This window comes from Bos grunniens, chromosome 14, assembly GCF_055505025.1.
Source record: "Bos grunniens cultivar Pamir isolate PY7600 chromosome 14, Bosgru_T2T1.0, whole genome shotgun sequence".
Lineage (NCBI taxonomy): Eukaryota > Metazoa > Chordata > Mammalia > Artiodactyla > Bovidae > Bos > Bos grunniens.
Genome location: NC_141178.1, coordinates 49,870,261 through 49,891,826, shown reverse-complemented (window position 1 = coordinate 49,891,826; position 21,566 = coordinate 49,870,261). Strand labels below are relative to the sequence as shown.

Here is a 21,566-nt window from a genome sequence, read left to right as displayed (position 1 = left end):
TTTTGGCTGCACTGGGTCTTTGTTGCTATGCACGGGCTTTCTTGAGTTTCGGCGAGCGGGGCCTGCTCTTCTTTGCTGCGAGTGGACTTCTCAGTGTTGCAGAGCACAGCCTGTAGGCACGTGGGCTCAGTATTTGCTGCTCAGGGGCTTATTGCTCTGTGACATGTGGGATCTTCCTGGACCAGGGATTGAATTCATGTCCCCTGCATTTTTGGGCAGATTCTTAACCACTGGACCACCAGGGAAGTCCCTCTCCCTGATTGTTTAATAATTAATTCCCAAGTCTTGAGATTTCCCCGCTCTCTTGGGGGGCATCCCAGGTGGCGCTAGTGGTAAAGAACCTGCCTGCCATGCAGGTTCATAAGTGCAGGAGACATAAGAGACGTGGGTTCAATCCCTGGGTCAGGAAGATGCCCTGGAGAAGGAAATAGCAACCCATTCCAGTATTCTTGCCTGAAAAATCCTGTGGACAGAGGAGCTTGGCAGGCTACAGTCTACAGGGTCGCACATAGTTGGATACAACTGAATCGACTTAGCACGCCTGCACTCTCTCTTGGGTGTGACTCTCTTCTCTGCTCCTACTAGTACCCTGTAATTCACACTCAGCATCACTGATCAGACCATTGGTTTATCCATTTACATATTGCATTTTTATTTCATTTCATTCCTGTTCCATGACAGGAAAAAACCAAGTGTAGTCCTTACCTGAATTGAGCCTGTGGCTGAAGGGCTTGCCATAACTTTGTGTTAGGGGAGTCTCATGGCCAACATCTCTTTTATACTTAATACCATGTAAGTCTTCAGTCATTGCACAGAGTGTGCCTGGTGCTGGAGAAGACTCTTGAGAGTCCCTTGGAAAGCAAGGAGATCAAACCAGTCAATCCTAAAGGAAATCAACCCTAAATACTCTTTGGAAGGACTGATGCTGAAGCAGAAGCTGAAACGTTAATACTTTGGCCACCTGATGCAAACAGCTGACTTATTGGAAAAGACCCTGATGCTGGGAAGGATTGAAGGCAGGAGGTAAAGGGGTCGACAGAGGATGAGATGGTTGGATGGCATCACAGATTCAATGGACATGAACTTGAGCAAACTCAGTGAGAGGACAAGGGATAGGGAAGCCTGGCGTGGTGCAGTCCATGGGGTTGCAAAGAGTTGGACACAACTTGCTACTGAACAACAACAGAGTGTGATGGGAATACAGACTATTCTACCCTGTTATTCTCCCATCTTTAGCACATGATCCAAGGATCCTTCAAGCAGACAGAGACAATAGAGGGTTACAGGGGTGGTTTCTAATGTTTCCAAGTGGAAGTGCATGAATGACATCACCTACATTCTACAACTGACTGCAAAGGAGGCTGGGGACTGTAGTCCAGTTTGTGAGCCCAGGAGAATTGGAAATAGTCTGAGGCATGAATAACCAGTCCTGTCCACACTCTTGTTTCTCAGTTCCTCCAAACAGCCCTTACTGCAGTCAGTGGGCTGTATCTACGTGAAAACCTGATACCACTTGTTGCAGACATTCAGTGGCTCCTTAAAACCTCATAGGAACTTCCCTGGTGCTCCAGTGGTTAAGACTTCACCTTCTAATGCAGAGGATGAGAATTCAATCCCTGATCGGGGAGCTAAGATCTTACATGTCTCTTGGCCATAAAACCAAAACATGAAACAGAAGCAATGTTGTAACAAATTCAATAAAACCTTTAAATATGGTCCACATCAAAAAAAGTTCTTTATGAAAAAAAAAACTCATAGAAGGTTCTCCATGCTCTGACCCTTAGTCACCTGTCCGGTATCATCTCTCATGACTCATCATCAGGCCGCACTTATGCACCAGTAACAGGGGAATTTTTCGCACTCAAGATGTTCTTCCCTTTCTCGTATTTGCTTATGCTGTGCCTGTGCCCTGACAGCTCACTCCTACTTGCCCCAGGCTAATTTCTGCTCCTCTCTTCAGTCTCAGCTCAAATGCCCTTGATGATTTATTGCTGCTGTCTTTCTCGAGACTGGGTTTTGTCCCCCTCTTTCTGTGCTTCCATTGTTTTCCCTGTGCACACTTACGTGCTGTGATCTGCTTTCAGAGATCGCTGGACTCTGCACTGTGTGGAGGCAGGGGAACCAGGACTTGGACTCCCCAGCATGTAGTACAGTGATTAGCACATAACTCAGTCGTAAGAATTTATGCTTTCAAATTGTGGTGCTGGAAAAGATGTTTGAGCATCCCTTGAATTGCAAGGAGATGAAATCAGTCAATCCTAAAATAAATCAACCCTGAATATTCACTGGAAGGACTGATGCTGAAGCTGAAACTCCAATACTTTGGCCACCTGATGGGAAGAGCTGACTCATTGGAAAAGACCCTGATGCTGATGGCAGGAGGAGAAGGCGGGGTGACAGAGGAAGAGATGGTTGGATGGCATCACTGACTCAGTGGACATGAGTTTGAGCAAACTCTGGGAGATAGTGAAGGGCAGGGAAGCTGGGCATGCTGCAGTTCATGGGGTCGCAAAGAGTCAGACATGACTTACCGACTGAAGGAGACAGAAATCTATTAAAGGATTACGCCAGCAGTGAGTGAGCCCAAAGCTTTTCTGAGTCTAATCTGTCTGAAGGGAGGCAGCGATAGGATGGGCATCTTTAGTCCATTTAGACACTCATCTGCAGTTTGCAGTTGAGGTGAAACACTGGCTGGAGCTTTTCCAGGGAAAAAAGTCCAGCTGTTGGGCGAACAGAGGGCTGATATTTTATGCTCTGTGACTGATAATAGCCGTCCGGAATCAATTGAGAAAAAAAAAGAACAACAACAAAAGAACTTTTTTAGTGCATCAATCATAAACATCCTGCAAAAGTCTTTTCTGACAAACAGCCTGAGGAGTTAGAGGGTAACAGCCTCTGAGTAAAAACGGAAGCAGATAACGTGGCAGTTGTTTTGTTCATTTATTTATCTAGTCTTCAGACATTTCTGTGGGAGTGTGAGGTGAACAGCCTTTGCATGGTACAGATATGGGAATCATTAGTGTATAGAGAAAAAGAGCCCACCCATCCAGCCGGCACATACATCATCAACCTTTAAGATACAGGTAGAAAAGTGATCTACTTGAGAACACTGAAAAGGCGTTTTCAGAGAGATGAGATGAAAATCGAGATAGAATGTTTTAGAAAAATCAAGGATGGAAAGTACTTCAGAAAATCTAACTGTCTGAAGTGGCAGATAAGTTGGTAAAAAAAAAAGGGATAGGAAACATATTCATTGTGTGTAGCCATGTCCAAGCTATGTTTCATTGTTTACTGCCATGGGAATTTTAATAGGAAAAGTTGGAAATTAAGTATCTTTTATTAGAGAAAGAAAAATGAATAAAGAAATCATGACACATTCATACAATGGTATACTTTATTTTTTTAAACTCTTTAAAAGAATTTGTTTATTTTAATGGTCTACTTTATACTCCTTAAAAATGATACTGTAGAAAATATTTACTAATATAAAAATGTTTTATACACAAAACAGATAACAAAATAGTGTGTGTTCTCCCAATTTTGTTTTATATGTGCATAGAGCAGCATAAAGCCTTAGTATGTATACTTATATATGCTGATAAAATTATTTGAAAGAATTCACAAGAAGCTTTTATCATTCTTTTATCATTCTTTGTCTTTAACATGTCTTCATAGCAACCTTTTTCTTCATCTTCGTTTTCCACTGGTAAAATTTCTTGGCCCTGCAAAAGCTCCTGATAACTGCTAAAATGGAGAGTGGTCAGAGGACGCAGGAACTAGCTCTTGAGTGAGGCTTAGGTTCTGTGTGACATGCATTTTGATAATACAAGGCCGATGAGGCCTTTTGACTTACTTGCCAGTTCTTGGCTATACTCTAGGTAGGTGAAGTATTACTGCTGTCTATATGAATAATGGATTCATAAGTCTGAGGTGTGAAAAAACATTTTTAAGATCAACTGGTAACTTTCTAAAAAAATGAGTGAATAAACTCTTTTTGCAGGGCCAAGGCAAGGGGAAGAGTACCCTTGGCATTTCAGGAAAGGACTTACTACCCACCCCCCCAAAGAAGAAGATCCTTGTGAAGGAGACAAAGGAGAGTAGAAAATGCAGGGCTGCATTTCAAGAGACTGGAGTTAACAGAGTCTGTCATCACAGAGAAATAAGGGCTAAAACTTTTATGTAACTAACTTAGAACAATTTTGGAAGAATAATAGAGACAAAAATTGGACTAAGGAGTGTGTGTATAGAAGGGGAGCTTGTGAGGAGGAATCTTGATCCATTGGCCCCAAGAAGCTGTTGATCTCAGGGAACATGGAACACAATTCTTTAAGTTCCCCTGTTTGTGTCCTCATCTGGAAAATAAGGGAATTAAAATACATGAACTTCAAACATATTTCTGCCTTAGTTTTTTACTACTCTAGGAATCTGAATCAGTTCTTAACAAAGAACACTGTTGTAACAAGCTAAGCTGCACTTGATTGTCATTAGCACATAAAGACCATTTCTCTACAGTCCTCTTTGCAGGTTTGTTCTGCATTTAACAAGCAGTATGGTGCTTGTTTCTTGTTGCATCATTTCCATTGTTTCAGCAGCTGTTATAGTTGTCTTAAATTCCTAATTTGTTTTCATCAGTAGAAAGAAAGTGCACATTATTTTGAAGTACCATTAACAAGAAAAAAATAGAATGGAAAATGTATTCGTTCTACAAATAGAACTTTTGTTTTTAAGAATGGGTTATTAAGGATTACTTCTAAAACCTTTTTGTCTCTCTTGATTCCCAGGTATTGCAATTTCAGATGAGCTCGATAAGGTACGTTGAACTATCCATCTAGTGAGACTAAAATATAGAACTTACATTTTAATCCAATGTCTAAATGAAAGAGTTTCTGAAACATAAAGTGTTTAAATTTAATTTATTTGGATGCTAACATTTGCAAACTTTCAAAGTTATATGCTTTTATGAAAGTTATTGCATGAAATATATGATATCACCTAGTCTTCTGAGTTGAGAGTTTTAGAATTTAGTTAGAGAAAACTGAATCACTGTAGTCACTGAATTACTATACTAATAATGAAAACTAATATTATTTAACCTGTTGGGATTCTGCCTGTGTCTATATGATGATGACAAGACACATACTTTTGTAGAACTACCTTTCGGAAACCTTACTAAGATTTTTTTTTTTTTAGAATTCCAAGATGCCAAGGGAATATACCCCTTGCACTGGGGTGATAGTTGTGAAGGTGATGAAAAGTGATGTGACTAGGAATATATTTTAACAGTAGTGTCAATGGAACTTGTTAGTAGTTCAGTTGTAGAAGAAATCAGTCAATGGTGAGTCCTAGGTTTGGGAGATGAGCAAGTAGGTAAATTTTGGTGCCATTTAGCAAAATTGGAACACCTGGGGAAACAGCAAATTTTGCAGATTGACATAGCATCAAGATTTCTCTTTTGGATTGTTTAGTTTGTCTATGGAACATATTTATATGAGTTGTTGCTCATGAGGGAGGTTTAATATTAAGTTATGCATTTAGGCATCATTGAAATAGAAGTTCTCATTTTTTTTTTTATCTCAGAACCCTTTTCAGTTCAGTTCATTTCAGTTCAGTCGCTCAGTTGTGTCCGACTCTTTGCGACCCCATCAATCATAGCACGCCAGGCCTCTCTGTCCATCACCGACTACCGGAGTTTACCGAAACTCATGTCCATCGAGTTGGTGATGCCATCCAGCCATCTCATCCTCTGTCGTCCCCTTCTCCTCCTGCCCCCAATCCCTCCCAGCATCAGGATCTTTTTCAAAGAGTCAACTCTTCGCATGAGGTGGCCAAAGTATTGGAGTTTCAGCCTTAGCATCAGTCCTTCCAGTGAACACCCAGGACTGGTCTCCTTTAGGATGGACTGGTTGGATCTCCTTGCAGTCCAAGGGACTCTCAAGAGTCTTTTCCAGTACCACAGTTCAAAGCATCAATTCTTGGGTGCTCAGCTTTCTTCACAGTCCAACTCTCACATCCATACATGACCACTGGAAAAACTATAGCCTTGACTAGACGGACCTTTGTTGTCAAAGTAATATCTCTGCTTTTTAATATGCTGTCTAGGTTGGTCATAACTTTCCTTCCAAGGAGTAAGTGTCTTTGAATTTCATGGCTGCAATCACCATCTGCAGTGATTTTGGAGCCCCCAAAAATAAAGTCTGCCAATGTTTCCACTGTTTCCACTGTTTCCCCATCTATTTGCCATGAAGTGATAGGACCAGATGCCATGATCTTAGTTTTCTGAATGTTGAGCTTTAAGCCAACTTTTTCACTCTCGTCTTTCACTTTTATCAGGAGGCCTTTTAGTTCCTCTTCACTTTCTTCTATAAGGATGGTGTAATCTGCATATCTGAGGTTATTGATATTTCTCCTGGCAATCTTGATTCTAGCTTGTGCTTCTTCCAGCCCAGCGTTTCTCATGATGTACTCTGCATATAAGTTAAATAAGCAGGGTGACAATATACAGCCTTGACATACTCCTTTTCCTGTTTGGAACCAATCTGTTTTTCCATGTCCAGTTCTAACTGTTGCTTCCAGACCTGCATATAGGTTTCTCAAGAGGCAGGTCAGGTGGTCTGGTATTCCCATCTCTTTCAGAATTTTCCACAGTTTATTGTGATCCACACAGTCAAAGGCTTTGGCATAGTCAATAAAGCAGAAATAGATGTTTTTCTGGAACTTTCTTGCTTTTTTGATGATCCAGTAGATGTTTGCAATTTGATCTCTGGTTCCTCTGCCTTTTCTAAAACCAGCTTGAACGTCAGGAAGTTCACGGTTCACATATTGCTGAAGCCTGGCTTGGAGAATTTTAAGCATTACTTTAATAGTGTGTGAGATAAGGGCAATTGTGTGGTAGTTTGAGCGTTCTTTGGCATTGCCTTTCTTTGGGATTGGAATGAAAACTGACCTTTTCCAGTCCTGTGGCCACTGCTGAGTTTTCCAAATTTGTTGACATATCGAGTGCAGCACTTTCACAGCATCATCTTTCAGGATCTGAAATAGCTGAACTGGAATTCCATCACCTCCACTAGCTTTGTTCATAGTGATGCTTTCTAAGGCCCACTTGACTTCACATTCCAGAATGTCTGGCTCTAGTTGAGTGATCACACCATTATGATTATCTGGGTCATGAAGCTCTTTTTTGTACAGTTATTCTGTGTATTCTTGCCACCTCTTCTTAATATCTTCTGCTTCTGTTAGGTCCATACCATTTCTGTCCTTTATCGAGCCCATTTTTGCATGAAATGTTCCCTTGGTATCTCTGCTTTTCTTGAAGAGATCTCTAGTCTTTCCCATTGTGTTGGTTTCCTCTATTTCTTTGCATGGATCACTGAGGAAGGCTTTCTTATCTCTCCTTGCTATTCTTTGGAACTCTGCATTCAGATGCTTATATCTTTCCTTTTCTCCTTTGCTTTTCACTTCTCTTCTTTTCACAGATATTTGTAAGGCCTCCTCAGACAACCAATTTGCTTTTTTGCGTTTCTTTTCCATGGCGATGGTCTTGATCCCTGCCTCCTGTACAATGTCACAAACCTCCGTCCATAGTTCATCAGGCACTCTATCTATCAGATCTAGTCCCTTAAATCTATTTCTCACTTCCACTGTATAATCATAAGGGATTTGATTTATGGCATACCTGAATGGTCTAGTGGTTTTCCCTACTTTCTTCAATTTAAGTCTGAATTTGGCAATAAGAAGTTTGTGATCTGAGTCATAGTCAGCTCCCGGTCTTGTTTTTGCTGACTGTATAGAGCTTCTCCATCTTTGGCTGCAAAGAATATAATCAGTCTGATTTCGGTGTTGATCATCTGTGATGTCCATGTGTAGAGTCTTCTCTTGTGTTGTTGGAAGAGGGTGTTTGCTATGACCAGTGCGTTCTCTTGGCAAAACTGTATTAGCCTTTGCCCTGCTTCCTTCCGTATTCCAAGGCCAAATTTGCCTGTTACTCCAGGTGTTTCTTGACTTCCTACTTTTGCATTCTAGTCCCCTATAATGAAAAGGACATTTTTGGTGGGTGTTAGTTCAATAATAGACTATATGTTAATAATTATAATTTACAAAAGCAATAAAGCTAGTATCCTTCTATTCCAAGTAAGATTATACCTTTTGAGTTTGGTACCAAAAACATATTTCTGATTCTCTAAATAAATGAATTTGTGAATGTACTTTTAAATATGGATTTACTTTGATAAATCATAATTTTTTTTAATTAATGAATTTATTTTAATTGGAGCCTAATTACTTTACAATGTTATAGTGGTTTTTGCCATACATTGACATGAATCAGCCATGGGTGTACATGTGTCCCCCATCCTGAAGCCCCCTCCCACCTCCCTCCCCATCCCATCACTCAGGGTTGGCCCAGTGCCCTGTCCCTGAGCGCCCTGTCTTATGCATCGAACCCGGACTGGCGACCTATTTCACATATGATAAACCATCATAATATTTTAAAATCATTAAAATTTCAATCTATACTAATTCTGTGCAAAACTTGGTCTTGACTGTATGCCATTGTTGTCGTTCAAGTTGCCAAGTCATGTCCAACTCCTTGCGACTCCATGTACTGCAGCACACCAGGCTTCCCTGCCTTTCGCTATCTCCCAGAGTTTGCTCATACTCATGTCCATTGAGTTGATGATGTCATCTAACTATACTATCATCTCTTGACACCTTCTCCTCCTGCCCTCAATCTTTTGTAGCATCAGGGACTTTTTCAGTGAGTTGGCTCTTTGCATCAGGTGGCCAAAGTATTGAAGCTTCAGCTTCACAGTTAGTCCTTCCAATGAATATTCAGGGCTGATTTCCTTGAGGATTGACTGGTTTGATCACCATAGAAGGTAGAATAAGTAATAGATGAGGTCTCCTGGCTTTGTCCTGCTTTTCTAGGCTTCCTCTGTCCATCACTGTTATTTGCCCCAGCGGGTCTCCATCTTATACAGTGACTTAGCTTATAATTTGCAGAAATTTAATAACCTCTATCTTGTATTTATTTTTGTCTTTATTCTAAGTACACAGACATAATTATCACTATTTCTGTGTTCATTTGCTCCCTCCAGTATGTTCTACAAAGCTGTAGCTGCCTGAACCCTAAATTAGCTTGAATACTTGCTTGGACTTTGTCCTTCCCTTTTTTCCCTGGACTCTCTGACTTGCAGCCTGGTTGCTTTCTACATTAACCTATCTTTGGTGAGCTAAAGAATGTACTCATTATTCTTTGAACTGAAAATGGATTTCTGCCTCACTGGATAAAATTGTGGAAGCCTTGACACTTATTTAATATCCTCCTCAGGACGCATCCTCCCCTCCTCTCACCTCTCTTCCAAGCACTAGCTCGGGAGAGTTTCCATTTAAATAAGTTGCATAACACTGCACATTTTTACTACTTACCTAATGTTCCTGTTATTGAAGACTTCATGGAAATTTTATTATTTTTCATTTTTATTCTGGAAGATGCCAACAATTATCATAAATACACTTTTAGAAAAAATTATGTCAATGCAAAAATATTGCTTTTACTTTCACACCTGATATTTAGGAGTACGAGGTCACACAGAAGGCGCACAGGCTTACAGGACCAAAGCCAGGATCCTTTGTTTGCCTAGAAAAAAAAACCCTGAATGAGAGAGAGAGAGACAGAGAGAGAGAGAGAGAGAGAGAGAGAGAGAGAGAGAGAGAGCGCCTGCCTCATGGCGCCCTCTGCTGGCCATGAAGCTCACAGTCCTGCATTTTTCTCAATAAGAAAAAGTGCACCTCAGGCGATATAAAACAGCAGTCAAAAAAAGGCTTACCATGTGTTGAGCTAGCACCTATTTCTTTAATATAGTAGTAGAAATCAATACATATTCTTCCTTGCAGTCTACCATTAAAATTTTGGGGGGTTCACGTAAGGTATATTTTTCTTAACTTTTATAAAATACTGATCTTTTACTATCATATTCTAACTCAATTATAATTTCATGAAATTATTTTTTCTATGACTTTTAAATTTAGTTTATGAATTCTGATGAAGGTAATAAGAGTTATTAATTTTACTTAAAATGGAAAGTAAAACAGAAGCTAATATTATTTGTAAGACCTTTAAAAAAATAAAGGTCTTATTTGTAAGTCTTTCCCTTCTCTTTTTTAAGTCACTGTATTGGTTTTCTATTGCTGTTGTAACAAATTGAAATAACACAAATTTATTATCCTACAATTCTGTAGTTTAAAGGGTAAACATGAGTCTTCTGGGCTAAAATCAGGTGTAACAGGGCTTTATTCTTTCCTGAAGTTCTAGGGAAAATCTGTTACCTTGCCTTTTCCAGCTTCTAAAGGCTGCTACAGTCCTGGTGCATGATCCCTTTTCTACATCTTTAAAACCAGCAATGTCTCATCTCTCTCTAACTGCATCCAGGAAAAGCTGTTTACTTTTCTGGAATCCTGTGATTAGTCTGGGGCCATCCAGCTAATCTTAATAATTTCAGCTTTATCTCAGTTTTAACCTTAATCATGCAAAGCCCCTTTTGCCATGTAATGCACGATGCTCACAGTTTTGAGGAATAGCATGTGGGCGTCTTTGGGAAGCCATTATTTTGCTTACCTGGCCACCACTCCAAGTTCAGATTTCATGTTGTTGTTGTTCAGTCACTCAATCGTGTCTGACTCTTTGTGCCTCCATGGACTGCAGCACGCCAGGCTTCCCTGTCCTTCACTGTCTCCTGGAGTTTGCTCAAATCCATGTCCATCAAGTCAGTGATGCCATCCAACCATCTCATCCTCTGTCGCCCCCTTCTCCTCCTGCCTTCAGTCTTTCCCAGCATCAGGGTCTTTTCCAGTGAGTCAGCTCTTCGCATCAGGTGGCCAAAGTGTTGGAGCTTCAGCTTCAGCATCAGTCCTTCCAGTGAATATTCAGGATTGATTTCCTTTAGGGTTGACTGATTTGATCTCCTTGCTGTCCAAGGGATTCTCAAGAGTCTTCTCTAGCACCACAGTTTGAAATCAATTCTTCGGTGCTCAGCCTTCTTTATCTATATGAAAGATACCTTTCATATCTTTATCTTATTCTTTAGGCTCCTACCATTCTAATTCACCTTTCAAAATGCCATAGAGTACACTTGGCTGATGCCTTCTCAGTTACCCTTTAGTAGGCCAGTATGACCATTCTTCAACTCCTGTGAAAGTTGAATGTTTGTGGACTCACCCTCCTCCAGAGAATTGTTTCAACTCATAGGGGGCCATCCTGCCCAGAGATGCTTGGATTGGCGTCACCAATGACTAACCAAAATGAGGCTCTGAGTTTTCATTTACATGACAGAGCTTCCTGTGGGATCAGCCTGAGAGTAGACTTTAGCTGGATGAGCTGAATGCTTATCTTTGCTTAGCTTCTTCCCAACTTCTGCTTCTTTCACTGTGTTACAAGCTTCACTTAAGAGACCCCCATCAGTAAGTCACTTGCTTATTATCTGCTTTTAGGGAACCCTTCCTAGGGAATCCTGCTAAAAAAAATTTCAGTGACTCCCTGCTATTTAACAGGTTAAGTCCAACTTCCTAAGACTAGAATGAACAGACTATTTTGTCATTCAAATCTGTATCTTCTGCTTTATTTTCCTTTTTTTCCCTCTACTCAGAATCTGAGCTGTGCTGAAAAAGTAATACTGTGTGGCAGCTAGGCTCTAGTATTTTGAAATCATATATTTTATATATTTCTACATTTTTGCTGATTGTCATCCCTCCCCTTTTTCCAGCTGTTTTCTATCCTTCAAGCTCAGGTTTTCAGTGTCTAAAAAACTGTATATGCACAGTTGTTGTTTGAGCAAATGATCCTACTTCTAGAAGTCTATTCCAAGGACACACTGGCAAAGCTATAGAAAGACCAGTGTGCGTGGCTATTCATTGTTGTGCTATTGTAATAGAAAAAGAGTTAAAATACCTAAATGTTCATTAAAAGAAGAGTAAGGGATAAATTATAGTACGTCTACTATAGAGTACTGTACAGCTATAAAAATGAAAGAATATCTCTGTAGATACATAGAACAATCCCCAGGATATACTGTTGAATAAAAAAAGGCAAGGATAAATGTGTTTATAGTGTGCTACCATTTATCTAAGTAAGTGTAATGGAACTGTGGATATGTATTTACTTACATTAAAGCCAAAATAACAATGGCAGAACCTGCCATATTGTAAAACACACACACACACACACACACACACACACACACACACAATTACTTTTTAAACGTTACCAATGGGAGAGGGGAAGGAAGAGAAAATGAAAGTGACGCAGATAGAGAGTAGAGGTTAGGGATAGAATCTTGACTTCTTCGAACTTTGTGTGTATGAGACTTTGGAACCATTTAAATATTTTATATATAATTTTTGGGAAACACAGTTAACTCTTAAAACAGTGATTTCTAACAGTTGAGCCCAAACAGTATGGCAAAACACACTCAGGTGAATTACTCTAAGTCTTTGTAAACTAGTGATTTGATTTTTCTCTGGTGGGATACACCCAAAGGACAGAGGGAACAACATCAGCTCTTAACCTGTTTTTAACGACTGTGTTGTTAGTGGCAGTTTTGGTATTATTATAAAGAGGCTGTTATGTGTGCTTTGTGTGATATAGCAAAGAATTAATTATGTTGATATTCTTAAGAACCAGAATATTTGGCATAGGGGAAAAAATACACATATAAGATCAATAAGTTTAAGTGAAAATCCTATATCCTGCTTTGAATGAAAACTATCATTGTGAACTCATAATATATTTTTTTTAATTTTAAACACAAAAGTACAATCTCTACAGGTAGTGAACATGGCTAGGGTCTAGGGATTCTTTCTTTTTTCTAAACTTTTCTGTAAGGCTGAATTATTTAAGTTTAAAACATAGACATTTCTTAGATCTGTCCACTGTTACCAACACCAAAACAGCGAGTACCCCAAGTATGCAGATTCTAGTCTTAAAATATATTTTCAACTAAAAAGAATCAGAGTCTCTTGGAATCATGGTTGAGTCTAGGTCAAGAGCAGATGGTATTTACAAAATGAGCCTAAAATGCCTTATGCCAGAAGGCAAGAACTATGAAAGATCACTAGGGTTGTGTCAGAAGAGCTCAGGAGCCAGCTTCAGAAGTCTTCTACTGGAAAGAGTTGAGAAAATTTGAACATGAATAAGAATAATAATTGCAGTGTAATGAATTATACCTAATACTTTAAGATGCATACGTTTATCCAAAAAATTATTAATGTTTAATAAAGTAAACCAGCAGGCTTTAATAGGTTAAACCTGCAGGAGACGTGGTTTGATCCCTGGGTTCGGAAGATCCCCTGGAGCAGGGCATGGCAACCCATTCCAGTGTTCTTGCCTGGAGAATCCCATGGACAGAGGAGCCTGGAGGGCTACAGTTCAAACGGTCGCAAAGAGTTGGATATAACTGAGCACTCAGGCATATGCACAGGGAATGAAAGTTACTGTTTTTAAAACTGGTAGAAGTCAAGGAAAATAATTAGATTTTTCATCCTCCTTTTTATATAAATCGTACTTCAGAGTAACCTAATATTTGATGACAGGAAGTTTCTGTCTACAGAAGTATTCCAGCCAATAAGTGATTATGGATTTGTAAAATTAGACAGTCACCAGTTGGCAATGCCTATTGAATTAATGGATCTAAGCAGTAATTATCGATGCTGCCCAAATCATTAAAGAAGACAGTCTTATGTACCTCCAGATAAAACTAACCATTCTCTCTGAAGAAGTATTGGCAAAAACAAAAACCACAGCAAAACAACTTTATCCCGAACTAACTACTAATTTACAGAAATTACAAAGGGCACAGGAACATTTTAAACCACATCACAGGGAGGCAAAGGGGAAAATCTAGACTGTGGAAAACTCAAAGGACAAACAACTCAGGTTTTTGAACAGTAACAGCAATGACAAAATTACAAGAGAGAAAATGAGACAGAGGAAGAGAATAGAGAGATTAAAAGAGACATAAAAGATGGTTGATCAGTCAGTCTTGCTTAGAGTTGGATTTGTGCAAACAAACAGATAATCAGGAAAATTTGATAGCTAAATAGATATTTGATATTAAAACATTCTCACTTTGTATTTAGGTATGATGATGGTATTTGTTTACAAAAAAGCACTCTTTTTAGAGATTACATACTGAACTATTTACAAATGATGTGATGTCTGGTGAATGGAATTTTCTTCAAAGTGATTTGAGCAAAAAAAGGGGTGATGTGGAAGGCATGTGGGTAGAGATGAGGATAAAGTGAGTTTCCTTGTGAGTTGATAATTGAGGAAAATGTGTGTGAATACAAAGGAGTTTGTTTTACTCTTCCTTCTCCTTTTGTATTAGTGTGAAAAATTCCATAATAGAGAGTAAAACTTTTAGATCATGGGTAGGAGGGTGCAGAAGATAGTGAAGGAAAGGAGGAGAGAATATTCAGCGCCTGTTAGCATTAGCAGGCATGCTTGGTGTTTTTGATATGTTATTAAATCTAGTTCTTGTATCAGTCTAACGAAGTGGTTATGCTTTTCTTGGCTTACCGATAAGGAGACTGAAGCTAGTATGATTAAGTGATTTGCTGAAAGTCTCAGAATTAGTACTGGTTCTTCATCTGTTTGATTCCAAACCCATGCTTGTCCCTTGCACTATGTACCATGTACTCCACTTTAAGAGAAAAATCTGAAAGTGAGTTTAATTCATTATTTGAACAACTTTATTGAGAGAAAATTCACATAAAATCTTCCCCTTTAATATGTATAGTTTAGTGGGTTTTGGTATATTCAAAGAGTTGTGTAACCATTTTGTTGTTGGCGTTTAGTTGGTAAGTCATGTCCAACTCTTTTGCAACCCCAGGGACTGTAGCTCGCCAGGCTCCTCTGTCCATGCGATTTTCCAGGAAAGAATACTGGAGTGGGTTGCCGTTTCATACTCCAGGGGATCTTGCTGACCCAGGGATCCAACCTGTGCCTCTTGTATCTCCTGCATTGGCAGACAGACCACTACTACAACTTAAATTTAGAACATTTTCATCATCCCAAGAAATCCCATCTCTACTCCCCATTCCTCCTAATCCCTTAGCCTAAAACAACCACTAATTTGCCTTCTGTCTCTTTAAATTTGCCATACTAGAAATTTCATACAAATGCAGTCATAAAATATGTGATCTTTTTTCACTATCTTCTATCATTTAGCATAATGTTTTCAAGCTTCATTAATGGTGTGGCATATATCAGTACTTCTTTTTATTGCTGAAAAATATTTTGTGGTATAAATATACTATGAGTGCTCAGTCACTAGTCCTGTCCAAGTCTTTGAGACCCTTTGGATTGTAGCCTGCCAGGCTCCTCTGTCCATGGGATTTTTTCAGGCAGGAACACTGGAGTGGGTTGCCATGTCCTCCCCAAGGGGATCTTCCTGACCCAGGAACTGAACCTGAATCTCTTGGGTCTCCTCTGTTGCAGATGGATTCTTTACCTCTGAGCCATGGGAGAAGCCCAATAGATACACCATGTTTTGTTTATTCATTCATCAATTTGTGGACCTTTGAGTTGTTCTGCTTGTCAGCCATTAAGAAGGATGTTTGTAGGAACATTCATGCACAAGTTTTGTGTGGATATGTTTTTAAAATTTCTCTTGTATATGTAGGGAATGAAAATGCTAAAACACTCTGTGTTTAACTTGTTGAGGAATTATCAAACTGTTTCGCATAGTGGCAGCACCACGTTACATTCCAGCCAGCAAGTATTAAGGTTCAAATTTCTCCATATTCTTGCTGACACTTGTTGTTTATCTTAAATTATAGCCATCCTTCTGATGTAAAGTATCAATATTATTTTACTGTGGTTTTGATTTACATTGTCCTAAAGACGCTTACTCCTTGGAAGGAAAGTTATGACCAACCTAGATAGCATATTCAAAAGCAGAGACATTACTTTGCCAACAAAGGTTCGTCTAGTCGAGGCTATGGTTTTTCCTGTGGTCATGTATGGATGTGAGAGTTGGACTGTGAAGAAGGCTGAGCACTGAAGAATTGATGCTTTTGAACTGTGGTGTTGGAGAAGACTCTTGAGAGTCCCTTGGACTGCAAGGAGATCAGCCCTGGGATTTCTTTGGAAGGAATGATGCTAAAGCTGAAACTCCAGTACTTTGGCCACCTCATGCAAAGAGTTGACTCATTGGAAAAGACTCTGATGCTGGGAGGGATTGGGGGCAAGAGGAGAAGGGGACGACAGAGGATGAGATGGCTAGATGGCATCACTGACTCGATGGACGTGAGTCTCAGTGAACTCCGGGAGTTGGTGATGGACAGGGTGGCCTGGCGTGCTGCGATTCATGGGGTCGCAAAGAGTTGGACACGACTGAGTGACTGATCTGATCAGATCTGATCTGAATGACTAACAATGTTGGTAATGCATTATTGAAACATTGAATCATTCATTATCTTAATTTTCTCATTCTTTTATTCACTCTACAAATGTATATCAAATACTTTCTATTAATATATGCCAGACCTTGGAGAAGAAATGACAATTCACCTTTTGTAGGTGAAGGCAAGAATGTTAGTAGCTGATGGGTTTGGTGATAAGAAAATGAACAAATCCTCTGCTGATTGCTCTCATTTTCTCACTGAGATAAGCAACATGATCAGTTGAGAATCAGGAGAGAGACAGGAGATGTTGTAATTAAGGAATAAAAATATATCTGAACTGAAAGGGAAAAACACAACTAATTGAACTTCAATTAATCTTGCAGTATGACACATGCATTTTTAAAATGTGTTGTTAAAGGATAATTGCTTTACAGAATTTTGTTGGTTTCTGCCAAACATCAACGTGAATCAGCCATAGGTATACATATGTCCCCTCCCTCTTGACTCTCCCTTCCATCTCCCTGCCCATTGCATACCTCTAGATTGTCACAGAGCCCACGTTTGAGTTCCCTGAGTCATATAGCAAATTCCCATTGGCTATCTATTTTACATATGGTAATGTAAGTTTCCATGTTACTCTCTCCATACATCTCACCCTCTCCTTCCTGCCCCTGCTCCGTGTCTATAAGTCTGTTCTCTATGTCTCTCTCCCTTGCTGCCCTGCAAATAATTTCATCAGTACCATCTTTCTAGAGTCCTAATGCATATATATGCATTAGTATATGATTTTTATCTTTCTCTTTCTGACTTACTTCACTCTGTAAAATAGGCTTCAGGTTCATCCACCTCAGTAGAAATGACTCAAATGCATTCCTTTTTATGGCTGAGTAATATTCCTTTGTATATATGTACCACAGCTTCTTTATCCATTCCTCTGTCTATGGACATCTAGATTGCTTCTATGTCCTAGCTATTGTAAATAGTGCTGCAGTGAACCTTGAGGTACATGTGTCTTTTTCACTTTTGGTTTCCTCGGGGTATATGCCTAGGAGTGGGGTTTCTGGGTCGTATGGTGGTTTTATTCCTAGTTTTTTAAGGAGTCTCCACACTGTTTTCTGTAGTGGCTGTATCAATCTACATTCCCACTAACAGTGACACATGCATTTTTAACTTTATTAGTAATACAGAATTTCTCTCAAGAGATTTTGAGAGAAACAACAGTTTGTTATAATACATTTTGCTCCTGATCCTTGCCAACACTGGCTATCGTCAAGTATTTTAATGAAAGTTTTTTCTCATGGATTCAGTTATTGCTTGTAATACTTAATTTCCAGTAAGATTGAATGCCTGCTTTTCTCTTTTGCTCATTTTTATTGCCCACTTATTTTTTTCTTTAGATTTGTGTGAATTTATTATATATTTTTGGACATCAACTCTTGTTGGTCTTGTGTGTCTCAAATACCTTCTTAAATTTTTAGGCTTGTCATCACTTTTTAAATAGTGGCTTCTGTTAACAGACATTTTTAACATTAACTTATGTTTTGTTTAAGAAATCTTTTCTACTTAACATCATAAAAGTATTACTTTTTATTTTCTATTGAGGATTCTGTTTTTTATCTTTAATCTACTTGAAATTTTTTTTAATATTATAAGAAGTTGGAACATATTTTCCCCTATATGCATAATAAATTTCTTGTAACCATTTATTGAAAAGTTCATTTGTCCATAAATGTGCATGCTTCTGGTACCTTGTTTCTGGACATTCAGTTTTCCTCTTTGGTCCATTTGCTTATATCTGTTACTCTATTGGGTTTGGAGTTGCTTTGTATTTTAGATTAGTATGAGAGAATTGACATCTTTACATTTTTGAGTCTTTCTACTTATGAACAAGGCATGTTTCCATTTAATTAAATATTGTAGTGTTTTATGAAAAAGTCATATAATATATTCAAAAAGAGCAGGCAGATTTTTGTTAAATTGATTCCTAAGTACCTTGTGTTCTTGATTATGATTGTAAATGGTATCTGTTTTACAAGTTACATTTTAAAACTTGTTGGCATATAGGAATGAAAATTATTTTTCTAGTTTTATCTTAAATTCAGTAAACTTGCTAAACTCATTAATTTGTAACTTGTTTCTGAATTCTCTTGATTTTTCTATATAAAAAATATATGTGAATGATAATAGTTTTGTTTCTTCTTTTCGATTAAGTGATGAGATTAATTTGGGATAACCACACTGAATACTTTCTGTTAGAAAATAGAAATAATGAGAGGTTTATAGAAGTGAGTGGTTCGTCAGTTCAGTTCAGTCGCTCAGCATGTCCGACTCTTTGCTACCCTATGAATCACAGCATGCCAGGCCTCCCTGTCCATCGGCAACTCCTGGAGTTCACTCAAACTCATGTCCATCGAGTCAGTGATGCCATCCAGCCATCTCATCCTCTGTCGTCCCCTTTTCCTCCTGCCCCCAATCCCTCCCAGCATCAGGGTCTTTTCCAATGAGTCAACTCTTCACATGACGTGGCCAAAGTATTGGAGTTTTAGCTTTAGCCTCAGTCCTTCCAATGAACACCCAGGACTGATCTCCTTTAGGATGAACTGGTTGGATCTCCTTGCCGTCCAAGGGACTCTCAAGAGTCTTCTCAAACACCACAGTTCAAAAGCATCAATTCTTCAGCGCTCAGCTTTCTTCAACAGACCACCTCTCACATCCATACATGACCACTGGAAAAACCATAGCCTTGACTAGACGGACCTTTGTTGACAAAGTAATGTCTCTGCTTTTTAATATGCTATCTAGATTGGTCATAACTTTCCTTCCAAGAAGTAAGCGTCTTTTAATTTCATGGATGCAGTCACCATCTGCAGTGATTTTGGAGCCCAGAAAAATAAAGTCTGACACTGTTTCCTCTGTTTCTAGCAGCTCGCAAATCCTGCTGGACAGATGTTATCAGGTCTTTCTGTGCAAGGTGTTGGGAGGTGTTCCTTAATTGGGCCCTGGTTCTATTCCCTGGGAGTCCCCATCCATTGTTTTCCATATCTTGTGGCTTCACCATCTGAACGTTTCTTTCTTTCTTTCTATTTTAACCTTTTGGCTACTTCTGAAGAAAGCATTGGAAAGGATTCCTTTGAGTAACTTCTTCAACTTTCTGACTTTATGTAGAAAAAATGGAGTTGCTAAAGGGCTATTTATTATTTCTTGAATAGTCTCAGTCCTTTTTCTTCAGGCTAATGCCTTTGCTAACTACCTCAAATAATTTTTGTGTTTCCTGGGTATTTGATTCAGAGAGTAAGTTAACATTTCAAAATTGCACAGGCCAAAACTGATTCTGAAGCTGTAAATATGTTTATGGATTTTTTTTCTTCCTAAAACGTCTTTCCTTAATCTGCAAATACAGGCTTAACATATAATAGTATTACTGTTAATTTACATTCTTATACTTCAAATAATATTAAATTGTGGCAGATAAATATGCCTTTTCAGTAATCGCAAGTCATTAATTTGATTGCATGATTTCACAGCTGACAGCTTTGATTTCCTAGCTTTGGGAATATAAATACAGAAGGATATCAGATCAGTTGCTATGTTATGCAAACACTAAAAATTATTTGCTACATTTTCATGAAGGTTGGGGACTCAGTATCAGGATATCTAACTATTTTGTCACTTATTATCACTTGGATAAATGTTCACTAAGTATGTCTAAATCATATTTCACATGTTATTTTTGGTGTGTATTGGTATATTAATACATACTACATTGTATATATTTTAATATTGTATTTGTATAATATTTGGGGGAATTGTAAAGATTCAGTTGATCAAATCTAAATTTTAAGGAATTGTTCAAGACTCTTGTAGTATTGCAAATTATAAGCCTATTTCTCAGATTAAGGTATTTTATAAAATATAATTATAAGTACATATTTATCATAGAATATTGAAAAGACATGCAAATGCCAAAAGAAGAATTAAGAATTACCTGTAGTCCCTCCATTCAGATAAAACCATTAAATTCTGGTGTTACCATTGTGTTTTCCAGTAAATCAAGTAGTGTCTGGCCCATAGTGAATCATAATAAATATAAAAGAATGGATAAATGAAGGAGTTAGTCTATGAATGATGCATTGATGGTTTATAGTAGAAACCCTGAGAGGTTTTGATTGTCGTTTTTTTATTGAAAGTGCCTGACTTTAAGCTTTGATTGCTGAGGCATCTACCTCAAAGGTGGTGTCCATGGAGTTTCCCAGGCAAGAATACTGTGGTTGGTTGTCATTTCTTTCTCCAGGGGATCCTCTCAACCGAGGGATTAAACCCAGGTCTCCTGAATTGCAGGCAGATTCTTTACTGACTGAGCTGCCAAGGATGCTTACTTCATTGGTAGCTCTCACTAATAAACATATTTCAGAGATCCAGGTCCCACCCCCAACTTGTAGCTCCTTTGTTTTAGAGGTGTTAGTTGATTTTAATAATCTGATGATTCATTTTTTTTTCAATTGGCCACTTAGTTTTTCTCTTCCCACTTTACATTTCTACTCTCTCTTTTAAATTTGCCAGGGAAGAATGAGCCCATAAAAACCCATAGTCCCCACCTTTAACCCCAGTAAAAGCAGAAACTCAGGCCCATGCTTGCTCTCTTTCACTCTTCCTCTGTGTGGTACCAGATGTACTGTGTAATTCAAGATGCTGTAAGTCATCAATTCAGTTCAGTCGCTCAGTCGTGTCCTACTCTTTGTGATCCCATGGACTGCAGCATGCCAGGCTTCCCTGTCCATCACAAACTCTTGGAACTTGCTCAAACTCATGTCTGTCGAGTCTGTGATGCCACCCAACCATCTCATCCTCTGTCGTCCCCTTCTCCTCCTGCCTTCAGTCTTTCCCAGCACTGGAGTCTTTTCCAGTGAGTCAGTTCTTTGCATCAGCTGGCCAAAGTATTGTAGCTTCTGCTTCAGCATCAATCCTGCCAATGAATATTCAGGACTGACTTCCTTTAGGATGGACTGGTTGGATCTCCTTGCAATCTAGGGGATTCTCAAAGAGTCTTCTCCAACACTGCAGTTCAAAAGCATCAATTCTTTGGTGCTCAGCTTTCTTTATAGTCCAACTCTCACATCCATACATGACCACTGGAAAAACCATAGCTTTGACTAGACAGACATTTGTCGGCA

The 21,566-nt window shown here is 38.8% G+C and overlaps 1 protein-coding gene across 3 annotated transcripts in view; it reads left to right on the top strand.

The window, feature by feature from the left end:
- The window catches only part of C14H8orf34 (chromosome 14 C8orf34 homolog), a 278,124-nt gene that overhangs the window by 96,231 nt on the left and 160,327 nt on the right, over positions 1-21,566 (top strand). For all 3 annotated transcript variants that reach the window (XM_086336644.1, XM_086336646.1, XM_086336645.1), the window contains one exon: positions 4,782-4,810. In XM_086336644.1, coding sequence (XP_086192770.1) covers positions 4,782-4,810 — 29 coding nt within the window. The remainder of the gene's footprint in view (positions 1-4,781; positions 4,811-21,566) is intronic.